At 46.8% G+C, this 24,737-nt stretch overlaps 2 protein-coding genes across 5 annotated transcripts in view; both read left to right on the plus strand.

The window, feature by feature from the left end:
- Window positions 1-195: 195 nt before the first annotated feature.
- On the plus strand, window positions 196-9,820 carry efcab2 (EF-hand calcium binding domain 2). Of its 2 annotated transcripts, XM_055862872.1 has the most exons (7): window positions 196-272; window positions 419-503; window positions 650-722; window positions 1,048-1,127; window positions 6,360-6,402; window positions 8,846-8,912; window positions 9,555-9,820. In XM_055862872.1, exons 1-7 carry the CDS (start codon window positions 248-250, stop codon window positions 9,671-9,673), a joined length of 492 nt encoding a protein of 163 aa, XP_055718847.1. In that variant the 5' UTR covers window positions 196-247; the 3' UTR covers window positions 9,674-9,820. The 2 variants fall into 2 exon arrangements, with proteins under 2 accessions (XP_055718847.1, XP_055718848.1); XM_055862873.1 differs by lacking the exon at window positions 196-272 and having other exon boundaries at window positions 417-503; window positions 658-722.
- Window positions 9,821-16,148: 6,328 nt separating this feature from the next.
- Window positions 16,149-24,737, plus strand: part of kif26ba (kinesin family member 26Ba) — a 196,223-nt gene continuing 187,634 nt past the window's right edge. The window contains exons 1-2 of one of the 3 annotated variants that reach the window (XM_055862875.1): window positions 16,149-16,739; window positions 17,197-17,592. In XM_055862875.1, the coding sequence (XP_055718850.1) occupies window positions 16,680-16,739; window positions 17,197-17,592 (456 nt within the window). In that variant the 5' untranslated portion in view covers window positions 16,149-16,679. The remainder of the gene's footprint in view (window positions 16,740-17,196; window positions 17,593-24,737) is intronic. The other 2 variants (XM_055862874.1, XM_055862877.1) reach the window with 2 other exon arrangements.

The raw sequence follows: 24,737 nt of genomic DNA on the forward strand, positions 1-24,737 counted from the left end.
ATATCTCTAACTGCTAAAATCAACTAGGACCACATTCAGTTGCCAAACGTTGTCGAACGATAATGATAGAAATGCCTTGAATAAAGCCAACAGATTGCTTGGTCTACATGTCGGAGAGGCATGGCCAGTTCTATTTGACAAGTTTCTACTTGAACTTTCCAAAACGTTGAGTCCTGCACTTGTTCATAGTTGTCCTGCCAATCAAAAGCCATATATGGTCTCCTAGCAACAACAGTAAATAAAGAAAATGGCGGAAGACAAGGAAAGCGCAGGTATGAAATGGGCTTCAAAATCTATTTAAATAGTTGTTTTATCGCCTTAACTTGTAGATACAGATAATTTGAGATACATTTGAAAGGTGGCACTAGTTTCAGCTAACGACGGGCTTTTGATTTGTCTGTTGTATTTGCTGTTGTAGAGGCCATAGTATCGGAGGTCCACAAGAAGATCCGCGCTGCTTTTGATGTGTTTGACCACGAGTTCAACAAGACAGTGGATGTCAGGTGAGCAGAATGATATAGTCAGACCCACTTAGACAGGCTTACAACAGACATGATACTAAATAGGCTTACTACACTGATTTAGGTTTACACAGTGTTGTATTATATGGTGGTGATGTTCTCACTACGGTGCTGTGCTTCTGTCAAAGGGAGATAGGCACTATCATCCGCTCCCTAGGCTGCTTCCCTAACGAAGGGGAGCTACATGACGTCATAGCAGAGGTAAGGACATCCTTTTGATCAGAGACATAATAACATAATAATAGTATACAGTCTGTCATTTAGCAGATGATTTTATCCAAAGCGGCTTACAGTCAACCGTGCATATGTACATGAACATAGAGATGACAACAATGGGACATATTTAACTAACCACATATGGCTGGTTTTACTCTGTTTTCTTGAAGAACAAATGCAAAGGTAGAATGGTGTTAGAAGCCAGGGGACATTCACTCACATACAGGACCAACACTCACATACAGTAAATTCCACACAAATTTTGCTACAATTTCAGACCATAATATTTGTGAACAAACTCTTCCCCTAGATTGAGGAGGAGGAGCCGACGGGATACATCCGCTTTGAGAAGTTCCTCCCCACCATGACCAAGGTTCTAATGGAGCGCAAGTAAGAACATTGGAAAGAGGCATGCACAGAGTCTGCTAGATGGGGCTGTATCAGACAATGTAAGAACACAGGAGAGAGAGCGGGAGAGGGTGAGAGACATACAATCAGTTGAAACACATTGATCTCAGACAGACAGAGACAAATTGGAGGATCTGACTGTACTTGACTTGTCTGGCTGTCTGGGTAGTTTCTAGGAATTCCTAGAACTGGTGCAGTAGGTTTTTCTGGAAACACTTGCCCTGCCTCTGTTGCTACCTGTAAGAACACTTAGCTTAGATCAGTGTCTACACTCTAAGAAAAAAATGGTTCCAAAAGGTCCTTTGCTGTTCCCATAGGAGAACCCTTTTTGATTCCAGGTAGAACTATTTTGGGTTCCAGGTAGAACCCTCAGTGGAAAGGATTCTATATGGAATCTGATTGTTGTCTACATGGAACCAAAAATGGTTCTTTAAAGGGTTCTCCTATGGGGGCAGTTGAAGAACCATTTTAGGTTCTAGATAGCACATTTTTTTTAAAGAGTTGTGGTAAACCGTGGGATGTTGGGTTGAGCGTGCAGAGATGAAGAAAACATGACTTTACTAGGCAACAAAATAAACATAACAAAATAACTTAAGTTTGGCTTGGTCCTTCTTCTCAGATTCGGTTCCGTGCCTTTCTCTCTGTCTCCCTCGCAGTGTGCCACGGTGCTCCCTTTATGTGGCCTGCACGACTGGTTGGCACTCTCCCCTAATTACCTCTACTTGGGGCCATCAGCGTCTGGGTGCCCAGCCCGTGTACTCCCAGCAGAGGGAGCCAATATCGCGGAATGTACCTCCCCTCTATCACCAACCCCCGGGGTAGACTTCCGGGATACCGCACACCCCCCTCCCCCTTAGCCCTGACTGGGAGGGAGGCATGCTCAGGGCTAGGTTTGCATCCCTCCTGGAGAGGGTGTCCGCATTGCCGTACTGTGCCCCCGACCTGTGGATGATAGAGAAAGAGAAACGCTGTAATGACAGAAACCAGCAGGTGACGCGATCATTCGTGTTCTTACCGCTTGCCATCCACACAAGGGGGGGCATGGTCAGTAATCAGGGTGAACTTCCTCCCGAGGGGATAATACTTGAAGGTGTCCAGCGCCCACTTCACGGTGAGGCACTCCTTCTCGACAATCGAGTACTTCCCCCTCGGGATCAGCTTTCTGCTGGTATACATGATAGGGTGCTCCTCACCTTCCTGCTCTAAGGACAAGACGGCCCCTACCCCAGTTTCAGACGCGTCTGTCTGGACCAGGAGATCTGTTGAGAAGCCCGGGCTGACGAGTACCGTGGGCGAACATAGCGTGTCCTTCAGGGCCTGGAACGCCGTTTCTGTGTCTTTTGTCCATCGCACCGTCTGGGGTAGGTGTGCCTTCGTTATGTCTGTGAGGGGAGAAGCTATTGCGGCAAAGTTAGGTACAAATCGACTGTAGTAGCCTGCTAACCCCAGGAACGACTTCACCTGCCTCTTGGTTGATTTTTTGTTATTATTTTTTTATCCTGCCCGATTCGATAACCCAGGTAACTCCACTTCGGCGTAGCTCAGCTTGCACTTGTGGGGGTTCGCGGTCAGCCCCGCATCCCTTAGCGCATTCACCACCCCCTGTAACCTACAGAGATGGGACTCCCAACTGTCACTGTGTACGATTATATCATCTAAATAAGCAGCAGCGTACACACAGTGCAGGCACAGGACACGGTCCATGAGTCGCTGAAAGGTCGCTGGGGCCACATGGAGCCCGAAAGGAAGGACCCGGTAGCGGTATAGCCTCCCCCTCCGGGTGGAGATGGTCCAGGGAGAGGGTCCTTTGTCAGGTCCAGGGTGCTGACGTATCTTGCCTTCCCCAAGGAGTCGATCAGTTCGTCTATCGGGGGCATGGGGTAGGCGCTGAATTCACTGACCTCGTTCAGGCCCCGGAATTCGTTCACGGACGGTTACGTCTGGTTTTGGTACCAGCACCATAGGGCTAGACCACTCACTGTGGGACTCCTCCAGTACCCCCATCTCTATCATTGTCATCACTTCCCACTGAACTGCCGCCCTCCGGGCTTCTGGTATCCAGTATGGCTGTTTACACACTTTTTCTCCCGGACGTGTGTGGATATGATGTTCCACGAGATCCGTGCGGCTGGCAACTCGGAGAACATGGCCCTATTCCGCTGGACAATTCTCGAAGCGCTTGTTGTTGGGTCGGGCTGAGGTCTTTCCCCATGGAAACTTCGAGAGAGGGCGGGTTCAGCTGTGGCTGGGTCCATATTGAGCACAGCGCCTCTCGTTCATGCCACTTCTTCAGTAGGTTCACATGGTAAAGCTGAAGTGGTTTTATCCCCCCCGGTTGGCGGACCTTATAATTGATGTCTCCTCCCCGCTCCACGATGCCGTAGGGCCCATGCCAATTAGCCTGGAATTTGCTCTCCGTTGTGGGGATCAGCACCAAGACCTTCTCACCTGGGTGGAACTCTCGTGGTTGGGCCGCCTGGTTGTATACGCGCTCCTGGGCCATGTGCTCCTTCACCACTGGCAAATCACTGTCATCCTCTCCCTCATCTGCTCCACGTTTTCCACTACACTGCGAAGGGGGATCGGTTGCTCCTCCCAGACCTCCTTGGCTAGGTCCAGCAGTCTGCGGGGCCGACGGCCATACAAGAGCTCAAAGGGGGAGAACCCAGTGGACATTTGGGGTACCTCGCGCACCGAGAACATCAGGTGGGGCAGCAGCTGGTCCCAGTTCCTCCCGTCACTCTCGATGATCTTCTTCAGCATCTGCTTCCTGCGGAATACCCACCGGAAGAATAATTGGAAGAGCTCCTTTTGTCTCCCCATTGTGCTTTACTACCTGATACAATAAATTATGCTTGATGTCGAAGTGGGGGTAGCGCCACTCAGTTACCCCGGGTAATAGCATGCCGTCTACTGCAATCACCTGGCCAATCGCGTTCTGGAGGTTGAGGTCTCCTAACTGGGCCGTCCCGAACTGGCCCATGAGGATTCCCGTGTTGGTCGGTCCGTCGAGTGCCCCCCCCCCCCCCCCATAAAGTGGAGCCTGAGGTCCTCCTTGGACGATGGCTCGCTTCCCTGCGTGGGGTCACCTCCTCCTTCGGGTCCGACTCGGGCCCTGGTGGACACCTCTCGCGGCGGGGAGTGGATTGCGCAGATGACCATCCTTTTTCCTCTCCTGCCTACCTTGCACATGCCTCCCCAGGTCCTTCCTCCACAGTGCCTGGAAGAGAGGGCAATCTCTACCGAGAATGGGCACGGGCAGGTTAGGAACAGCCCCCACGCGCATCTGGCACTCCCCCCTTGGGGTGGTTAGCAGCACCGGCAATGTTGGGTACCTCTTCGTGTCCCATGTATACAGGACACTGTCATCTCCTCGCCCCCCGGTTCGTCTTTCCCCTCTCGTGTGAGCCACTGCGGTTGGGCCAGGGTCACCATGCTGCCAGAGTCCAGCAGAGCGCTGGTGTCGACGCCATCGATTCATACTGGAACCATCGGTGGGGCCGTCTCGGTGTGTGCCCAACAAGAGGTGACATAACTCGCCATCCGGCTTACCCCGGAGCTGGGGGATGCGGAGGGCATGGACTCCTCCCGGCTGGGGAAGCTCCATGCGATGTCTCCTGGCTTGCCGCACTCATAGCAGCGCCTCTGATATAGGTCCAGCAGTGGTTGTCGTCGTCGGTTCGGGTCGACCTCCCGCTTCGCAGCCTCGGCTGGTTCCGTCCGGGCCCCCTTCAGCGAGGGCGAGGGCCTCTCTGTGCTTTTCTTCCTCCTCCCTGCGTTCACTCTCTCCGGCCGGGCACCTTTCAGCAGGTCCTGGGTGTTCTGGTGGGTTTCCACCGCAGTCAGCAATTCCTCCAGGCTCTGGGGGTTTGTCGCCTTCCTCATCTCGTAGGAGAGGGCCCGAAGGTACCTTATTGATTGTCGGGAGGGACGGTACGTTGGTCAGTAGCCATCCCTTGGTCAGGCACACCAGGTCGCTCATCTGAGCGCAGGGGAGATGGTGGAGTCAGAGGCCCAGTCATGGACCAGTTGTGCACGGCGTGCGAGGCTGAATAAGGGCTCAGAATCTCACGTTTGAGTCTCTGATCATTTGCTGCCTGGTCGGTGTTCAAGTCGAAGTAGTTCTTCTGGGCCTTCCCGGAGAGATAGGGTGCCAAAAGGTTGGCCCACCTGGGCTTGGGCCACCCTTCCCTCTGCGCCGTCCTCTCGAAGGTGCACAAAAACGTCTCCACGTCATCTTCCTCCCTTAACTTAACCAGGAACTGATTCGGGCCAGACTCCTGAGCCCTCCCAACCTTCAACTGGGCTACCTCCGCTACCAGTCTGCGGTTTTGTTGGTGCTGCTCCTCCAGTGCTTGCTCCTGGAGAGCCTGTTGCTTCTGCTGGCTGAGTATAAACTGAGCCACCAGCTTCTCCATGGGAATCTCCGTACGCTCGACCCCACGGCACCCAAAGCTACTGAGGTGCCCGTATTCTCCACCAAATGTGGTAAACCGTGGGGTGTTGGGTTGAGCGTGCAGAGATGAACACAGTGACAGGGAGGTTCTGGTCAGAAAAAATGACTTTACTAGGCAACAAAATAAACATAACAACAAAATAACCAAGGTTTGGCCCTTCTCAAATTTGTCTCCTCTCTCTCTGTCTCCCTTGCGGTGTGCCACAGTGCTCCCTTTATGTGGTCTGCACAGCTGGTTGGCATTCTCCCCTAATTATCTCTACTTGGGACCATCAGCGTCGGGGTGCCCAGCCCGTGTACTCCCAGCACAGGGAGCTAACGTAGCGGCACGTACCTTCCCTCTATCACCAACCCACAGGGTAGACCTCCCGGGTTACCACAGAGTGTAGGGGGCAACTAAATCCTACTCCAAATACAGTAGGTGTGTCCAGAAGGAGGAGGTATAGCTAAAGGTAGTCGTAACTCCCTGATAAAACATGCATAATGACCCTAACCTGTTCCTGCCTGGTCTCAGTTGTAGATAAAAACTCTGTTGGCAGCACCTTATACAAATATACTATGATTGATATAGTTGACTTACTCGCAGTGATGTTCTGTATGAGATTATATGTGTGTGTGTTAAAGGTGTGTGTGTGTTCTGTAACTTCTTATCTCTGTGTGTGTGTGTGTGTGTGTGTGTGTGTGTGTGTGTGTATGTGTGTGTGTGTGTGTGTGTGTGTGTGTGTGTGTGTGTGTGTGTGTGTGTGTGTACTCTGCAGGTTCCGGCCCATCCCAGAGGACCTGATGCTCCAGGCCTTTGAGGTAATGGACTGTATAGGTTCTGTATGTAGAGTGTGTAGGTTATCTTGGATTAATTCCCTCTATTGCAGACTGTATAGATTATCTTGGATTAATTCCCTCTATTGCAGGCTGTGTAGGTTATCTTGGGGTTAATTCCCTCTATTGCAGACTGTATAGATTATCTTGGATTAATTCCCTCTATTGCAGACTGTATAGATTATCTTGGATTAATTCCCTCTATTGCAGACTGTGTAGGTTATCTTGGATTAATTCTCTCTATTACAGACTGCATAGATAATCTTGGGTTAATTCCCTCCATTTCAGACTGTATAGATTATCTTGGGTTAATTCCCTCCATTGCAGACTGTATAGATAATATTAGGTTAATTCCCTCTATTGCAGACTGTACTGCAGTACAGTACAGACTGTACTGTATTGCCAAAAGTTTTGAGAATGACACAAATATGAATTTCCACAAAGTTTGCTGCTTCAGTGTCTTTAGATATTTTTTGTCAGATGTTACCATGGAATACTGAAGTATAATACAAGCATTTCATAAGTGTCAAAGGCTTTTATTGACAATTACATGAAGTTGATGCAAAGAGTAAATATTTGCAGTCTTGAGCCTTCTTTATCAAGACCTCTGCAATCCTCCCTGGCATGCTGTCAATTAACTTCTGGGCCACATCCTGACTGATGGCAGCCCATTCTTGCATAATCAATACTTGGAGTTTGTCAGAATTTGTGGGTTTTTGTTTGTCCACCCACCTCTTGAGAATTGACCACAAGTTCTCAATGGGATTAAGGTCTGGGGAGTTTCCTGGCCATGGACCCAAAATATCAATGTTTTGTTCCCCGAGCCACTTAGTTATCACTTTTGCCTTATGGCAAGGTGCTCCATCATGCTGGAAAAGGCATTGTTTGTCACCAAACCGTTCCTGGATAGTTGGGAGAAGTTGCTCTCGGAGGATGTGTTGGTCCCATTCTTTATTCATGGCTGTGTTCTTAGGCAAAATTGTGAGTGAGCCCACTCCCTTGGCTGAGAAGCAACCCCACACATGAATGGTCTCAGGATGCTTCACTGTTGGCATGACACAGGACTGATGGTAGCGCTCACCTTGTCTTCTCCGGACAAGCTTTTATCCGGATGCCCCAAACAATCAGAGAGGGGATTCATCAGAGAAAATTACTTTACCTCAGTCCTCAGCAGTCCAATCCCTGTACCTTTTGCAGAATATCAGTCTGTCCCTGATGTTTTCCCTGGAGAGAAGTGGCTTCTTTGCTGCCCTTCTTGACACCAGGCCATCCTCCAAAAGTCTTTGCCTCACTGTGCGTGCAGATGCACTCACACCTGCCTGCTGCCATTCCTGAGCAAGCTCTGTACTGGTGGTGCCCCGATCCCGCAGCTGAATCAACTTTAGGAGACGGTCCTGGCGCTTGCTGGACTTTCTTGGGCGCCCTGAAGCCTTCTTCACAACAATTGAACCGCTCTCCTTGAAGTTCTTGATGATCCGATAAATGGTTGATTTAGGTGCAATCTTACTGGCAGCAATATCCTTGCCTGTGAAGCCCTTTTTGTGCAAAGCAATGATGACGGCACGTGTTTAGGTAACCATGGTTGACAGAGGAAGAACAATGATTCCAAGCACCACCCTCCCTTTGAAGCTTCCAGTCTGTTATTCGAACTCAATCAGCATGACAGAGTGATCTCCAGCCTTGTCCTCGTCAACACTCACACCTGTGTTAACGAGAGAATCACTGACATGATGTCAGCTGGTCCTTTTGTGGCAGGGCTGAAATGCAGTGGAAATGTTTTTTGGAGATTCAGTTAATTTGCATGGCAAAGAGAGACTTTGCAATTAATTGCAATTCATCTGATCAGTCTTCATAACATTCTGGAGTATATGCAAATTGCCATCATGCCAACTGAGGCAGCAGACTTTCTGAAAATTAATATTTGTGTCATTCTCAAAACTTTTGCCCACGACTGTATAGGTTACCTTGGGTTCCCTCTATTGCAGACTGTATAGGTTACCTTGGGTTCCCTCTATTGCAGACTGTATAGGTTACCTTGGGTTCCCTCTATTGCAGACTGTATAGGTTACCTTGGGTTCCCTCTATTGCAGACTGTATAGGTTACCTTGGGTTCCCTCTATTGCAGACTGTATAGGTAATCTTGGGTTAATTCCCTCTATTGCAGACTGTATAGGTTACCTTGGGTTCCCTCTATTGCAGACTGTATAGGTAATCTTGGGTTCTCTCTATTGCAGACTGTATAGGTAATCTCGGGTTAATTCCCTCTAATGCAGACTGTATAGGTTACCTCGGGTTCCCTCTATTGCAGACTGTATAGGTCATCTTGGGTTAATTCCCCCTATTGCAGACTGTATAGGATCATACCTTGGGCTCCCTCTATGATCTTTATATTTGCTAAGAGGGAAAAACATCTAAAATATCTTTGCAGGTTCTAGATAAGCAGAAAAAGGGACATTTGGAACTGGAGGAGCTCACAAAGTACATGACACAGGAAGGTAAGGTGAAAGCAACATAGAGCTCCTTACATAAAACCACAGAATCATTGGCCTGAAGTCACAATTATATCATTTCTTGTCACTGTTTATTAACACTTATGTGGGCTTTGTGTAAGGCAAGATGATATTACGCCATCTAGTGGTCCAAGGTTTGGACAGACAGACACTGACAGATAACAATCCACTCTACAAGCATTATATGATTATAGAATAACAATACAGTCTCTGGTTGAATTTAGTGTTCATTCTTAACAGTTTCCAGTGTGTTGATTCCCTTGGACCTAGGATATGTACTTATGACTTATCAGTATGTAATAGATGCTCAGCTGGAGTGACATGCAGCATATAATGGTTCCTCAGAATCAACCTTGAGAAACCCTGCTAGGGGGTGGAAGTAGCCTCAAGGTTATAAAAGCAGTCTGGCAACTGCCATCAATACCTCAGGAGCCACCTACTGTTGTTGTGCCCTTGAGCAAGGCACACCCTAAACTTCTCCAGGGGTGCTCCTCTGTGGTTGACCCTGTGCTGCGCCCAGTGTGTGTGTGTGTATGGCGTGTTTGGTGCTGTGTTAGCAAATGTTTTGGTTGTCTCTGTATAATGGATCGATAAAGATCTATTGTGGGTATGTGTCCCTCTCTGCAGGAGAGCCCTTCACCCAGGAAGAGATGGAGGAGATGTTGTCAGCTGCAATGGACCCTGACAAGAACCTCATCTTCTACAAAGACTTTGTTAGCATGATGACTGTGGATGACCCCAGATAGACTCTCAATCACACACACACACACACACACACCAACACTCACCAACACATACACATTCCTGCTGGGAGTAATGACAAATGTAACCGTTGTCTTGCGTAATTGTTATATTGTTATAGTCTAATACAGCATATAATGTGGTATTGTAAATGTTTGCAGTGTCATAAACATTTTTGGGCTTATCGCCAAATATTGTACATTTCCCACTGTTGTGCTAGAGGCCTGGGCAACTCCAGTCCTCGGGGGCCTGATTGGTGTCACACTTTTGCCCCAGCCCCAGCTGACACACCTGACTCCAATAATCGACTAATCATGATCTTCAGTTAAAAATGCAATTAGTTTAAATCAGGTGTGTTTGTTAGGGATGTGGGAGAAGTGTGACACCAATCAGGCCCCAGAAGACTGGAACTGCCCAGGCCTGTAACTAGACCATGCATGGGGTTTATTGCCAAATATTCTCCCTCTGTTGTGCTAGGCCATGCAGTGAAACCAGATGGCGCTGTGTATCCATAAACAACATGCAACACCACGCTGTATAAATCACTGCAGCAATATACTTTCATTCACGACACCACCACCACCACACCACCTTATGTGCATAATCCTCGGAATGTGAAGCACAGATTAATTGAATGAGGATATTCATGAATAGGACTATAAACTGGAGCTTTTGTAATTTTTGTTATTTTTAAATTCAATTGCTGTGTTCTGCGTATAACCTCTCCAAGGAGTGATTCAATAGCTTATTGCATAGACAAACCTTGTTTCTGTGGTGGTGGTGGTGATGATGATGACGATGATGATCCAATTTTATTTGTCACACTCGCCGAATACAACAGGTGTCGAGTTAACCGTGAAATGCTTACTTAAGAGCCCTTTCCCAACAATGCCGAGTTAAAAAGTACGAAAAGATGAGCAAGAGAATATATATATTTTTTATGTATTTTTTTATTTCACCTTTATTTAACCAGGTAGGCAAGTTGAGAACAAGTTCTCATTTACAATTGCGACCTGGCCAAGATAAAGCAAAGCAGTTCGACACATACAACAACACAGTTACACATGAAGTAAAACAAACATACAGTCAATAATACAGTAGAAAATAAGTCTATATACAATGTGAGCAAATGAGGTGAGATAAGGGAGGTAAAGGCAAAAAAAAAGGCCATGGTGGCGAAGTAAATACAATATAGCAAGTAAAACACTGGAATGGTACATTTGCAGTGGAAGAATGTGCAAAGTAGAAATAGAAATAATGGGGTGCAAAGGAGCAAAATAAATACAGTAGGGGAAGAGGTAGTTGTTTGGGCTAAATTATAGATGGGCTATGTACAGGTGCAGTAATCTGTGAGCTGCTCTGACAGCTGAGGCTTAAAGCTAGTGAGGGAGATAAGTGTTTCCAGTTTCAGAGATTTTTGTAGTTCGTTCCAGTTATTGGCAGCAGAGAACTGGAAGGAGAGGCGGCCAAAAGAGGAATCGGCTTTGGGGGTGACCAGAGAGATATACCTGCTGGAGCGCGTGCTACAGGTGGGTGCTGCTATGGTGACCAGCAAGCTGAGATAAGGGGGGACTTTACCTAGCAGGGTCTTGTAGATGACCTGGAGCCAGTGGGTCTGGTGACGAGTATGAAGCGAGGGCCAGCCAACGAGAGCGTACAGGTCGCAGTGGTGGGTAGTATATGGGGCTTTGGTGACAAAACGGATGGCACTGTGATAGACTGCATCCAATTTATTGAGTAGGTTATTGGAGGCTATTTGTAAATGACATCGCCGAAGTCGAGGATCGGTAGGATGGTCAGTTTTACAAGGGTATGTTTGGCAGCATGAGTGAAGGATGCTTTGTTGCGAAATAGGAAGCCAATTCTAGATTTAACTTTGGATTGGAGATGTTTGATGTGAGTCTGGAAGGAGAGTTTACAGTCTAACCAGACACCTAGGTATTTGTAGTTGTCCACATATTCTAAGTCAGAACCGTCCAGAGTAGTGATGCTGGACGGGCGGGCAGGTGCAGGCAGGAATCGGTTGAAGAGCATGCATTTAGTTTTACTTGTATTTAAGGGCAGTTGGAGGCCACGGAAGGAGAGTTGTAATGGCATTGAAGCTCGTCTGGAGGGTTGTTAACACAGTGTCCAAAGAAGGGCCAGAATTATACAGAATGGTGTCGTCTGCGTAGAGGTGGATCAGAGACTCACCAGCAGCAAGAGCGACATCATTGATGTATACAGAGAAGAGAGTCGGCCCAAGAATTGAACCCTGTGGCACCCCCATAGAGACTGCCAGAGGCTCGGACAACAGGCCCTCCGATTTGACACACTGAACTCTATTAGAGAAGTAGTTGGTGAACCAGGCGAGGCAATCATTTGAGAAACAAAGGCTATCGAGTCTGCCGATGAGGATGTGGTGATTGACAGAGTCAAAAGCCTTGGCCAGGTCAATGAATACGGCTGCACAGTATTGTTTCTTATCGATGGCGGTTATGATATCGTTTAAGACCTTGAGCGTGGCTGAGGTGCACCCATGACCAGCTCTGAAACCAGGTTGCATAGCGAAGAAGGTGCGGTGGGATTCTAAATGGTCGGTAATCTGTTTGTTGACTTGGCTTTCGAAGACCTTAGAAATGCAGGGTAGGATAGATATAGGTCTGTAGCAGTTTGGGTCAAGAGTGTCCCCCCTTTGAAGAGGGGGATGACCGCAGCTGCTTTCCAATCTTTGGGAATCTCAGATGACACGAAAGAGAGGTTGAACAGGCTAGTAATAGGGGTTGCAACAATTTCGGCAGATCATTTTAGATAGAAAGGGTCCAGATATATACAGTACCAGTCAAAAGTTTTGACACACCTACTCATTCAAGGGTTTTTCTTTATTTTTACTATTTGGCGCAGCGGTCTAAGGCACTGCATCTCAGTGTTAGAGGCATCACTACAGACACCCTGGTTCTAATCCAGGCTCTATCACAACCGGCCGTGATTGGGAGTCCCATAGGGCGGCGCACAATTGGCTCAGCGCCGTCCGGGTTTGGCCGGTGTAGGCCGTCATTGTAAATAAGAATTTGTTATTAACTGACTTGCCTAGTTAAATAAAGGTTAAATAATTGTTTATTTTTTTAACTATGAAATAACACATATGGAATCATTTATTAACCAAAAAAGTGTTTAACAAATCAAAATATATTTTAGATTTTAGATTCTACAAAGTAGCCACCCTTTGCCTAGATGACAGCTTGGCACACTCTTGGCATTCTCTCAACCAGCTTCACCTAGAATGCTTTTCCAACAGTCTTGGAGTTTCCACATATGCTGAGCACTTGTAGGCTGCTTTTCCTTCACTCTGCGGTCCAACTCATCCCAAATCATCTCAATTGGGTTGAGGTCAAGTGATTCTGGAGGCCAAGTCATCTGATACAGCACTCCATCACTCTCCTTCTTGGTCAAATAGCCCTTAGCCTGGAGGTGTGTTGGGTCATTGTCCTGTTGATAAACAAATGATAGTCCCACTAAGCGCAAACCAGATGGGATGGCATATCGCTGTAGAATGCTATGGTAGCCATGCTGGTTAAGTGTGCCTTGAATTCTAAATAAATCACCGACAGTGTCACCAGCAAAGCCCCCCACACCATCACACCTCCTCCATGCTTCACGGTGGGAACCACACATGCAGAGATCATCCATTCACCTACTCTTTGTCTCACAAAGACACGGTGGTTGGAACCAAAAATCTCCAATTTGGACTCCTCACACCAAAGGACAGATATCCACCGGTCTAATGTCCATTGCTCGTGTTTCTTGGCCCAAGCAAGTCTCTTCTTATTATTGGTGTCCTTTAGTAGTGGTTTCTTTGCAGCAATTCGACCATGACGACCTGATTCACACAGTCTCCTCTGAACAGTGGATGTTGAGATGTGTCTGTTACTTTAACTCTGTGAAGCATTTATTTGGACTGCAATTTCTGAGGCTGGTAACTCTAATAAACTTATCCTCTGCAGCAGAGGGACTCTGGGTCTTCCTTTCCTGTGGTGGTCCTCATGAGAGCCAGTTTCATCATAGCGCTTGATGGTTTTTGAGACTGCACTTTTTCCGTATTGAACAGTCTATTACTTGGGTGACTGGAGTCTATACACAATTGTTAGGGTCTTCTTCTGACACAGTCTGGTATATACAGTGGGGAGAACAAGTATTTGATACACTGCCGAATTTGCAGGTTTTCCTACTTACAAAGCACCTAGAGGTCTGTAATTTTCATCATAGGTACACTTCAACTTCAAAATCACATTGTATGATTTTTAAGTAATTAATTTGCATTTTATTGCATGACATAAGTATTTGATACATCAGCAAAGCAGAACTTAATATTTGGTACAGAAACCTTTGTTTGCAATTACAGAGATCATACGTTTCCTGTAGTTCTTGACCAGGTTTGCACACACTGCAGCAGGGATTTTGGCCCACTCCTCCATACAGACCTTCTCCAGATCCTTCAGGTTTCGGGGCTGTCGCTGGGCAATACGGACTTTCAGTGCCCATGCCAAATCTTTTCAGCCTCCTGAGGGGGGAAGAGGTGTTGTTGTGCTCTCTTCACGACTGTGTTGGTGTGTTGGACCATAACAGGTCCTTTGTGATGTGGACACTGAGGAACTTGAAGCTCTCGAACCGCTCCACTATAGCCACATCGATGTGAATGAGGGTGTGCTCGGCCTTCCGTTTCCTGTAGTCCACGATCAGTTCCTTTGTCTTGCTGACATTGAGGGACCGGTTGTTGTCCTGGCACCACACTGCCAGATCTCTGACCTCCCTGTAGGGTGTCTCATCGTCCTGAGGGGCCCCCGTGTTGAGCATCAGCGTGGCGGATGTGTTGTTGCCTACCCTCTCCACCTGGGGGCTGCCCGTCAAGGAATTCCAGGATCCAATTGCAGAGGCAGGTGTTTAATCCCAGGGTCCTTAGTTTAGTGATGAGTTTGGAGGGCACTATGGTGTTAAACGCTGAGCTGTAGTCAATGAACAGCATTCTCACATAGGTATTCCTTTTGTCCAGGTGGGAAAGGCCAGTGTGGAATGCAATAGAGATTGTGTCATCTGTGGATCTTTTGGGGCGGTATGCGATTTGGATTGGGCCCATGGTGTCTGGGATGATGGTGTTGTTGTGAGCCATGACCAGCCTTTCAAAGCATTTCATGGCTACAGATGTGAGTGCTACGGGTCGATAGTCATTAGGACAGTTTACCTTGGCGTTCTTCATTCACGTGTTCTTGGGCACAGGGAATATGATGGTCTGCTTGAAACAAAGTTATTACAAACTCGGGTCAGGGAGAGGTTGAAAATGTCGGCGAAGACACTTGCCAGCTGGTCAGCGCATGCTCTGAGTACGTGTCCTTGTAATCCATCTGACCCTGCGACCTTGTGAATGTTAACATGTTTAAAGGTCTTACTCACATCAGCTACGGAGAGCGTGACCACACAGTCGTCCGGAACAGCTGGTGCATGCATGGTTCAGTGTTACTTGCCTCGAAGCGAGCATAGAAGGTATTTAGCGCGTCTGGTAGGCTTGTGTCACTGGACAGCTCGCAGGTGGGTTTCCCTTTGTAATCTGGGATAGTTTGCTAGCCCTGCCACCTCCAATGAGCGTCAGAGCCGGTATAGTAGGATTCGATCTTGGTCCTGTATTGCCACATTGCCTCTTTGATGGTTCGTCTGAGGGCATAGCGGGATTTCTTATAAGCGTACGGATTAGTGTCCCACTCCTTGAAAACGGCCGCTCTAGCCTTTCGCTCAGTGCAGATGTTGCCTGTAGTCCATGGCTTCTGGTTGGGATATGTACGTACGGTCACTGTGGGGAAGACGTCGTCAATGCACTTATTAATGACACCGGTAATCGATGCGGTAAATTCCACAATGCCATAGGATGAAACCTGGAACATATTCCAGCCTGTGCTAGCGAAACAGTCAAGTAGCTTAGCATCCACTTTATTGGACCACTTCCGTATTGAGCACGTGACTGGTACTTCCTGTTTGAATTTTTGCTTGTATACAGGAATTAGGAGGATAGAGTTATGGTCATATTTTTTTCAAGTGGGGGGCGAGGGAGAGCTTTTTATGTGTCTCAGTGTGTTGAGTAAAGGTGATATACAGTTTTTTCTCCTATAGTTGCACAGGTGACATGCTGGTAGAAATTGCTGGTAGAAATTAGGTTAAACAGATGATGATGATGATGAGTATTTATGAATTATGTTACTGATTAGGCCTAAACCTTTTTGATCCAACTGAACATACTGTAGTCTACCACCTCTGTACCAGATACTTTTAATGCAATCTTGCAACCATAGCCATCGTCAGCTGTAGGCCTACTACATCCCTCTCTAGTCAGCATTTACTCCCTCCAAAAGTTAACATAGGACAAATGAGCTGCCACATGTCAGCCAACAAAGCATTTATTCACTATTGGTCCGCCAGCGAGGAAGGGGCAGAGAGGACCCTCCCCCAGCCAGATGTGCGCAAGCATCTATTTCCAGTCGCACCTATGGCTTCAGATGAGCACTGAGCCTCCTGCAGGCACACGGACAGCCAGAGGAATACCACAGCTGTGCCTCTGCGTCGGACTCTACAGCGCTGCAGACGCGCGTCCCCACTGTCTACGCTGAGCCTGTGCAGCAGCGGCTGCATTCACTCTGCTACTGTCCTGCTTGTTGTGTTTCGTCGCTCCCAGAAAGAGAAACCCGTCTGTACCCCACTCATACAGGCGGACCTGTTCACATTTTCACTGTGGATTTTAAATCGTTACAGGAGACCGTGGATTGGAACTATTTATTGCGCGTATTGGATACATTTTAGCGGAGTTACTGTTAGGTTATTGTGTTTCATGGTTGGAGACAGTATGCTATATTGATATCCAATCTGCGTGATATTGGTTCATGATTGAGAAGCACGCGGAGGGGCGTGGAATTCATTGACATCGATTTGGTCTCCTTGTGTAAAACAACCGAGATTTTCTCCCCACTCCTCCCTTCCCTCACCTTCAGCATGACTTCTCTGTCTGGGACCAAAGAGAGGTCTGTGACCAACAGGAGCAGAAAATACGGGGTTAGTAGCCTAGTCTATTTTTCTACTTTATGTGGATTGGATGATTATATCAGAAACACTAGCAACAACAGTGAAAAGTGTAGCAGAGCTCTCATTTATTGCATCAGAGCAGTAAGGGTATGCCGTAATGTTTGCTACAGGTTTGAATGCCGTTGGCAATTAATTAGGCAACTGCGGCGAAGCGGGTAGGCTAGCTAGGGAACGCAACAGTAAACAGATAAATAGATCATACTCACCTTTTTAGTTTTTGTAGGCTAATGCTTTAAAAAAAATTTGTTCAAACTGTTTCTTTCCTACGCGGGTTTTTGCATCTCTGCCATTTAGCCAATAAAGTCTTATACCATGGACCGAGTTGTGCTTCTAGTGAGTTATAGTTTGTCTCCTCAATCCTCAATTTAAATCAAATCAAATCAAATTTGACTTTAAAGGTAGGATTGTCTTTATGGTGCTCCCACAGATTACCGACACCTCTCCGACAACATCAGCCTCCTTCTCCCCGGAGACATGGTACAGAAAGGCCTACGAGGAGTCCCGGACCGGCAGCAGACCTGCTCCAGAGGGAGTCGGCTCCATGCCTAGCTCCACAGGCACCCCCTCCCCAGGATCTGGCACCTCTTCCCCGGGCTCTTTCTCTGGTTCCCCCGGGACCATATCCCCAGGGATCGGGACCTGTTCTCCCGGGTCTCTGGGTGGATCGCCAGGTTTCGGTACAGGTTCGCCGGGCTCTGGCAGCGGGAGCTCCCCTGGTTCTGAGAGAGAGAGGGGGATATGGTGTGAGAACTGCAATGCCCGGCTGGCAGAGCTGAAGAGGCAGGCGCTGAAGCTGCTGATTCCCGGCCCCTACTCCAGCAAGGTAAGCCGAGTTAGATGCACTGCTGCCCGGCTATAGCAGCCTCTGAATCTGGTGACGGGCGACCCATAGGCAAAGACCATAAGACATCATGGTGTAAGACAGGGTTTCCAAAACTTTGGCCTTGCCCGAGGGGCCGAGTTTGGGAAACCTGGTGTACTATTATTTTCTGTGTCCATGTGAAGGAGGCATGAAACGAGAAGTGAGTTGGATAATGTTATAGTCCTAGATCTAACTGTAGGCATATTTTTCTGTTTGATTGAGGCTGTGTTGTGCCTGGGCTGAAGAGCCAGAGAGGCTGCCCATGGGGAAAAGCTCAGCTCAGAGGCAAACAGCCTTGTCCCTGTTGCTCGTTCAATAGCTGGCATTATGCAAAAAAAAAACAATTATGATGATGTACATACAATTCAATCAGCTTTTTCTAAAGTTTAAATCCATCAGTACCATTTGCTTCATTACACATCGTTTTGGATAGGGATTAATAAAGACCTAGTGGATTATTGCCATTATAGGTTTTTTCTGTTTCCATTGATGGGTTATTTTCTGTTGATAGAACCCTTTGGTCATCCACTTTTCTTCTTCTGAATCCAGATAAATGAACGCCAGGGCTTTTAATGTACTGTATGTGCATACATAATATTTTTACTGTGCATGGGTGTGTGGTGTGTGTGTGTGTGTGTGTCTGCGCACGTGCGTAAAGAAGGTTCTCTCGCTGTAAAGCGCAATGGGCCTTTACACTTTTTTTTTTTATATTTTTTTAACCTTTATTTAACTAGGCAAGTCAGTTAAGAACAAATTCTTATTTTCAATGACGGCCTAGGAACAGTGGGTTAACTGCCTGTTCAGGGGCAGAACGACAGATTTGTACCTTGTCAGCTCGGGGATTTGAACTTGCAACCTTCCGGTTACTAGTCCGACGCTCTAACCACTAGGCTACGCTGCCGCCCCACACTTGATTGTGTGTGCTTTAAAAAAAAAAATTGAGCATATTGGGGATTTCAAGCGGTTTTGCCAAGTTCTGTGCGTTGCCAAGAGTCTAGGCCCTAAAGACTGATGAATGCAGCCCCTTGGGGAGGGAGTTATTGGGGAACAAATAACAGCATTCTGCCCGGCACAGCACACATACTGTAAACCTATAGTGAACAGAGGATATGCGTCATGACCCTGACTGCTGTGAAAAGCCCGCAGGGGGAGGGAAAGTACTGGTGGGATGATCCCAATTAAAACCATAAAAATGAGATCAGGTTCAACTCCCATGGTGCGTAATTGTCCCATTCATAAATGGGTCTATTCTAAGTGGATGCAGAGCACTCATAAACTCAACTTTTCTCTGGACCATCTCCCCATTCCAGTCTAGCCTAACCTTCACGGTCTGAACATAAAAGTTATAATATTTTTACCCTGATATTTGAGAATGAGCATGGTTGTTGAATTATTATTATTTTATTAACGAGGCAAGTCAGTTAAGAACAAATTCTTATTTTACATTGATGTCTTTTTATTTTATTTATTTATTTCACCTTTATTTAACCAGGTAGGCAAGTTGAGAACAAGTTCTCAATTACAATTGCGACCTGGCCAAGATAAAGCAAAGCAGTTTGACACATACAACAACACAGAGTTACACATGGAGTAAAACAAACATACAGTCAATAATACAGTAGAAAAATAAGTCTATATACAATGTGAGCAAATGAGGTGAGATAAGGGAGGTAAAGGCAAAAAAAAAGGCCATGGTGTTGAAGTAAATACAATATAGCAAGTAAAACACTGGAATGGTACATTTGCAGTGGAAGAATGTGCAAAGTAGAGATAGAAATAATGGGGTGCTAAGGAGCAAAATAAATAAATACAGTAGGGGGAGAGGTAGTTGTTTGGGCTAAATTATAGATGGGCTATGTACAGGTGCAGTAATCTGTGAGCTGCTCTGACAGCTGGTGCTTAAAGCTAGTGAGGGAGATAAGTGTTTCCAGTTTCAGAGATTTTTGTAGTTCATTCCAGTCATTGGCAGCAGAGATCTGGAAGGAGAGGAAGAATTGGTTTTGGGGGTGACCAGAGAGATATACTTGCTGGAGCGCGTGCTACAGGTGGGTGCTGCTATGGTGACCAGCAAGCTGAGATAAGGGGGGACTTTACCTAGCAGGGTCTTGTAGATGACCTGGAGCCAGTGGGTTTGGCGACGAGTATGAAGTGAGGGCCAGCCAACGAGAGCGTACAGGTCGCAGTGGTGGGTAGTATATGGGGCTTGGTGACAAAACGGATGGCACTGTGATAGACTGCATCCAATTTATTGAGTAGGGTATTGGAGGCTATTTTGTAAATGACATCGCCGAGGATCGGTAGGATGGTCAGTTTTACAAGGGTATGTTTGGCAGCATGAGTGAAGGATGCTTTGTTGCGAAATAGGAAGCCAATTCTAGATTTAACTTTGGATTGGAGATGTTTGATGTGAGTCTGGAAGGAGAGTTTACAGTCTAACCAGACACCTAGGTATTTGTAGTTGTTCACATATTCTATGTCAGAGCCGTCCAGAGTAGTGATGTTGGACGGGCGGGCAGGTGCAGGCAGCGATCGGTTGAAGAGCATGCATTTAGTTTTACTTGTATTTAAGAGCAATTGGAGGCCACGGAAGGAGAGTTGTAATGGCATTGAAGCTCGTCTGGAGGGTTGTTAACACAGTGTCCAAAGAAGGGCCAGAATTATACAGAATGGTGTCGTCTGCGTAGAGGTGGATCAGAGACTCACCAGCAGCAAGAGCGACATCATTGATGTAAACAGAGAAGAGAGTTGGTCCAAGAATTGAACCCTGTGGCACCCCCATAGAGACTGACAGAGGCCCGGACAACAGGTCCTCCGATTTGACACACTGAACTCTATCAGAGAAGTAGTTGGTAAACCAGGCGAGGCAATCATTTGAGAAACCAAGGCTATCGAGTCTGCTGATGAGGATGTGGTGATTGACAGAGTCGAAAGCCTTGGCCAGGTCAATGAATACGGCTGCACAGTATTGTTTCTTATCGATGGCGGTTGGGATATCGTTTAGGACCGGGGAACAGTGGGTTATGTGCCTTGTTCAGGGGCAGAACCACAGATGTCAGCTCGGGGATTCGATCCAGCCAAATTTCGGTTACTGGCCCAACGCTCTAACCACTAGGCTACCTGCTGCCTCATAGTCTGCCATTCCAGGGTGGTTGTATCTACAGTTATCTCTACCTGTCTGATGGCAAGAGATCCAGGCTGGCTGTATCTACAGAAGGCCCTACTTGTCTAATGTCGAGAGATCCAGGCTGGCTGTATTTACAGAAGGCCCTACCTGTCTGATGGCAATAGAGGAGGTCACTCTGAGAGGTGCTTGTTTACCGTAGTCACTGCGGTCAGTGCACAGATGATGAGTTAGTGGTAGGCCAATAGAGCAGTCCCCAGCGTGGACACACGTGGTGCTGTGTAGCACCAGACAGCTGGAGCCTATGGAGATCAAGAGCTCACTGATCAGGAAAGACAACCAAGGGTTAACAGATTTCTATTACAATCATAGTGGAACTGGGAGAAACCATCATGTTTGGGACAATTTCATCACCTATACAAAACCCCACTATCCAACATCTGAATCAGAACTAGGACAATTCATTGTTTTATTGAGTTATTTAGTAGAAATGGTACAGGATGTTGGTATGGTCCCCAGGAAGCTGCATGGTCTTAAAGAGGGTGGGAGAATATCAGTGTTTAGTCCTGTGTGCGTGTTTGTGTATGGGTTCAGATAAAGTTGACCTCTTTCTCAGCCTCCATTACATAGTGGTAATTGGCAAGCGTGTCAGTATATCGTATTATAGTAGATTATAGGGTGAACGTTTGGCACTCTCTCAGTGAATTACACTTAGCAGGTAAAGGCTTTCACATAGAATGAGAATAGAGCTGACATTACAAACTTTTCCATTCAGAGCAATGTTGGAGGGCAGCCAGGAAGTAGGGGTGCTGAGGGTGCTGCCCCTGAAAAATCAGAATATATATATATTTTTTTAAATACTTTTTAAAAACTTTTCAATTATCAATATGACCAATGATAATTATGATGGTGATGATAAGCATCAACTGTTTTAAATGGCCCACCCGATATGCAAAGCCACGTGATGTAGTTTGGGGGTGGGGGTGCTGCCAGCGCTGGCGCTGCAGATGGATCTATCGGTCCGCTAATACAGGACTATTAAAGGCACTAGGCAGTCATATTGATGATTTGTGTAAAGGGACGTTGGGAGACTTTATTTGCTTGTTGAGCTCTCTGGCTCGGAAACGCTCTGTTCTTATCAGGAACAAGATGCATAACTAGAATGGTTTGATGTGATTCATTCTCATCATTGGGACAAAGTGTTCTGTTATTATTGATTGGGCCTTGCGATAGACTACCATCCTCTCCAGGGAGTGTACTTGTACATACATCTGCCTGTAAACAGAAACAGAGGATAGGCTGCTGCCCTATGAACTGTCCTTGCTCAGACAAGGCTATTAGGGATGGGGAGAGAGAGAGGTTGACCTGAGGGTTGTTGTTTCGGCAAATCTGTGTTGTTCTGACAAGAACAGGGCTGGTATATGCTAAGTCTCTCGGAGAGGACAGGGACATGTGTTCAGTCCCAAATTGCGCCCTATTCCCTATATAGTGCACTACTTCTCAACAGAGCCCTATGGAACCGGGCAAAAGTAGTGCACTATAAAGGGAAAAGGGTACCATTTGGGATGCATGCATGAAACGTCCATCACCTCTGTAATCTTCTGCTTCCTGTTCCCTCCTCTGACAGAACCAGCAGACATTAGTGTTCTTATGCTAATCATGACCTTCACAGAGCCACTGTGGGGAGACCTGGTTCTCAGTCTCTGCTGTTGGCTTCCAGGAAGCGTGCTGAGCGTACAAACACACAAGGGGGGGGGGGCACTGCACAGTTGAAGAGTGCAGCAGCGGGGTCGATGTTAGAAAATGTCACTTGCCGAAATCTGTCACTGCCGTGTGTGTCCGCAAGGCTCTGTGTTGGAGGGCGATGGATGGAGAGAAAAGAAAGAGAAGAAAAAAAGAAAGAGGGGGATTAAGTGTAGCCTAATTGCATGACTACAGGTACAGCAGAGCAGAGAGGGGTCTCCGTTTCTGACGGATTTCATGGATTGATGGTAGAAGCTTTTTCCTCCCCCATTCTCCCCTTCCATTCATAATGGAGGGATCTGAACTCAAAGTGTGTCTTTTCCTTTCTTTTTGAAGTGGATGTGTTAGTTCGCTGTGCTGTGCTTCAGGTTTCAGACGTTGTGTTAGCTTACACCTTTTATGACCGACCAGCCAGCTGCAGGAGAGAGGAGGAGGACGGCTATCAAAGAAAAACGGGGATAGAGATTGTATGGGAGGAAGGAGAGAAATGTAAGACTAGAGGGCGGTAAGAAGGGAAGGAATGGACCGTAGAGGTTATGTCAGTTAGGAAAACAGGAGGGAAGGAGGGGGGATGGAGGGAGACAATAAGGGAGGAGAGGGGTCAGAGAATAGAAGGAGATGTCAGTGACACTGCATGGGAGGATTTTTATAGACACACTTGTAGCTGGAGGCTCAGTGAAAAATCTGGTAACACAGTTGAAGTTATTTAAGACCTAGTTCCTGTGTGTACGCGTGTAACCCTCAACCACCCACGGCCAAATTGTAACTAGTGAGCGGTCTGTTCTTGGTTAGTCAGCTTCAGCTCAATAAAGTGGGTCAGAGAGTGTGTGAGTGCATGTGTGTGTATGAGCCGTATGGGAAATGTTCAAGTAGGTGTGTCCCTGGCTCAGATCCCAGTTTAGGGAGGTTTTACTTCTGTTACTGACTCCCGTGTAACACACAGTGCCACTGCCTGACCAGCCAGGTTGGTCAAGATCTACTGGGAAATTCCATGTCTTTCCAGGTAAGCGGCCACTAGGGGCAACGGTGAGCACACTACCAACAAGTAGGCTTGTGTTTTGCTAGGGCGTTGGGGATGGCGGATGGGCGTAAGCCACGAGCTTTGGCTCCGAGGGTTGCGTGTTCAATCCTAGTTCTAGGCACTCGTTATATATTTTTTAACCCTATCACAAACCTTAACCATTAACTTAACCATTTAGAATTAATGCCTAAACTTAAAGGAACGTTCCACAGCTTGTCTCCACGACTCCAAGTTGTTAGTGGCCCTAGTTATCCAAATTACCTGTAAGTGTTTAAAAAAATTTAGCGATTAAGCTATAAAATAGCCTTTTATCAAACCAGGAAGGAATTTGTTAGAATTATGAGATTACAACAGCTTCCATGATGCTTTGCGTCTGGAAGGCAGGTATGGGGAGAAGTGTCTAAGCTAGATGGGTGCTAGCTCTGAACCACCAGGCGGAACTTGAAAATCAATCTAGTACCGATACACAACGGCAATGTACTCAACAGCACTATATTAAATAATGCCATTAAAACAACATTAGCTAGCAGGGGCAAAACACTTTGTCTGTTGTCATCTGTCTGCATGGCCCCTCTGGTTTATTCTGTCTTCTCCAGCCTTCTATGCCCAGCCATTACTATCTGGGCAGTTTCCACATAGTCAATAATCATGAGAGCCTCCCCCAGCTTTGTTGCTGCTAGTGTTTTTGTTTGTTTACTCATGGATTTTTGTCAAGGGACTACTTACGCATGGATTTTTTGTATAAGGTACTACTTTCACTCGGGATGTGCTTCTGAATATTACATTGCCAACTGGTTTGTGCCCTCAAAATTCTGTTTTCATGCACAGAAATATTTGCGAAAGGACTCCGTCCATAATTATGAGTCAGTCTACTAGCTTGGACTATGGAGCTGTACACTGGAGGAGAAGGGGGAGGCGCAGCAGGGTTGCGTTTTAGGAGACTGGGCCTCTGTGCTTCGCTTCCTGACTTGTTCCTCTCCAACATGCGTTCACTCACCCAAAAAACGGACAAACTAATCAATCAGCCTATACTCTGCTGCGCTTTATGTTTACTGTTCTGATATTGTATTCTCCCACTGGGCAAAAACTGGTTGAATCAACGTTTTCCGTTTTTGGATTCTGCAGTGAGACTGTGAGAGCTTGTAATTTTTCAAAAAAATTCCCTTTGGATCACTGAGATTTTGTATTTCATAGTTATTATGTTTTTTGATCAGGTATGAT

Source organism: Salvelinus fontinalis, chromosome 15 (genome assembly GCF_029448725.1).
Source record: "Salvelinus fontinalis isolate EN_2023a chromosome 15, ASM2944872v1, whole genome shotgun sequence".
Lineage (NCBI taxonomy): Eukaryota > Metazoa > Chordata > Actinopteri > Salmoniformes > Salmonidae > Salvelinus > Salvelinus fontinalis.

What these genes read in the sequence shown, in the direction of transcription:
- efcab2 (XM_055862872.1), top strand. Translation starts at nt 248, where the DNA reads ATGGCGGAAGACAAGGAAAGCGCAG. An exon ending in GGAAGACAAGGAAAGCGCAG is followed by an intron (nt 273 to 418) that starts GTATGAAATGGG and finishes TTGCTGTTGTAG; the next exon opens with AGGCCATAGTATCGGAGGTC. An exon ending in AAGGTTCTAATGGAGCGCAA is followed by an intron (nt 1,128 to 6,359) that starts GTAAGAACATTG and finishes TGTACTCTGCAG; the next exon opens with GTTCCGGCCCATCCCAGAGG.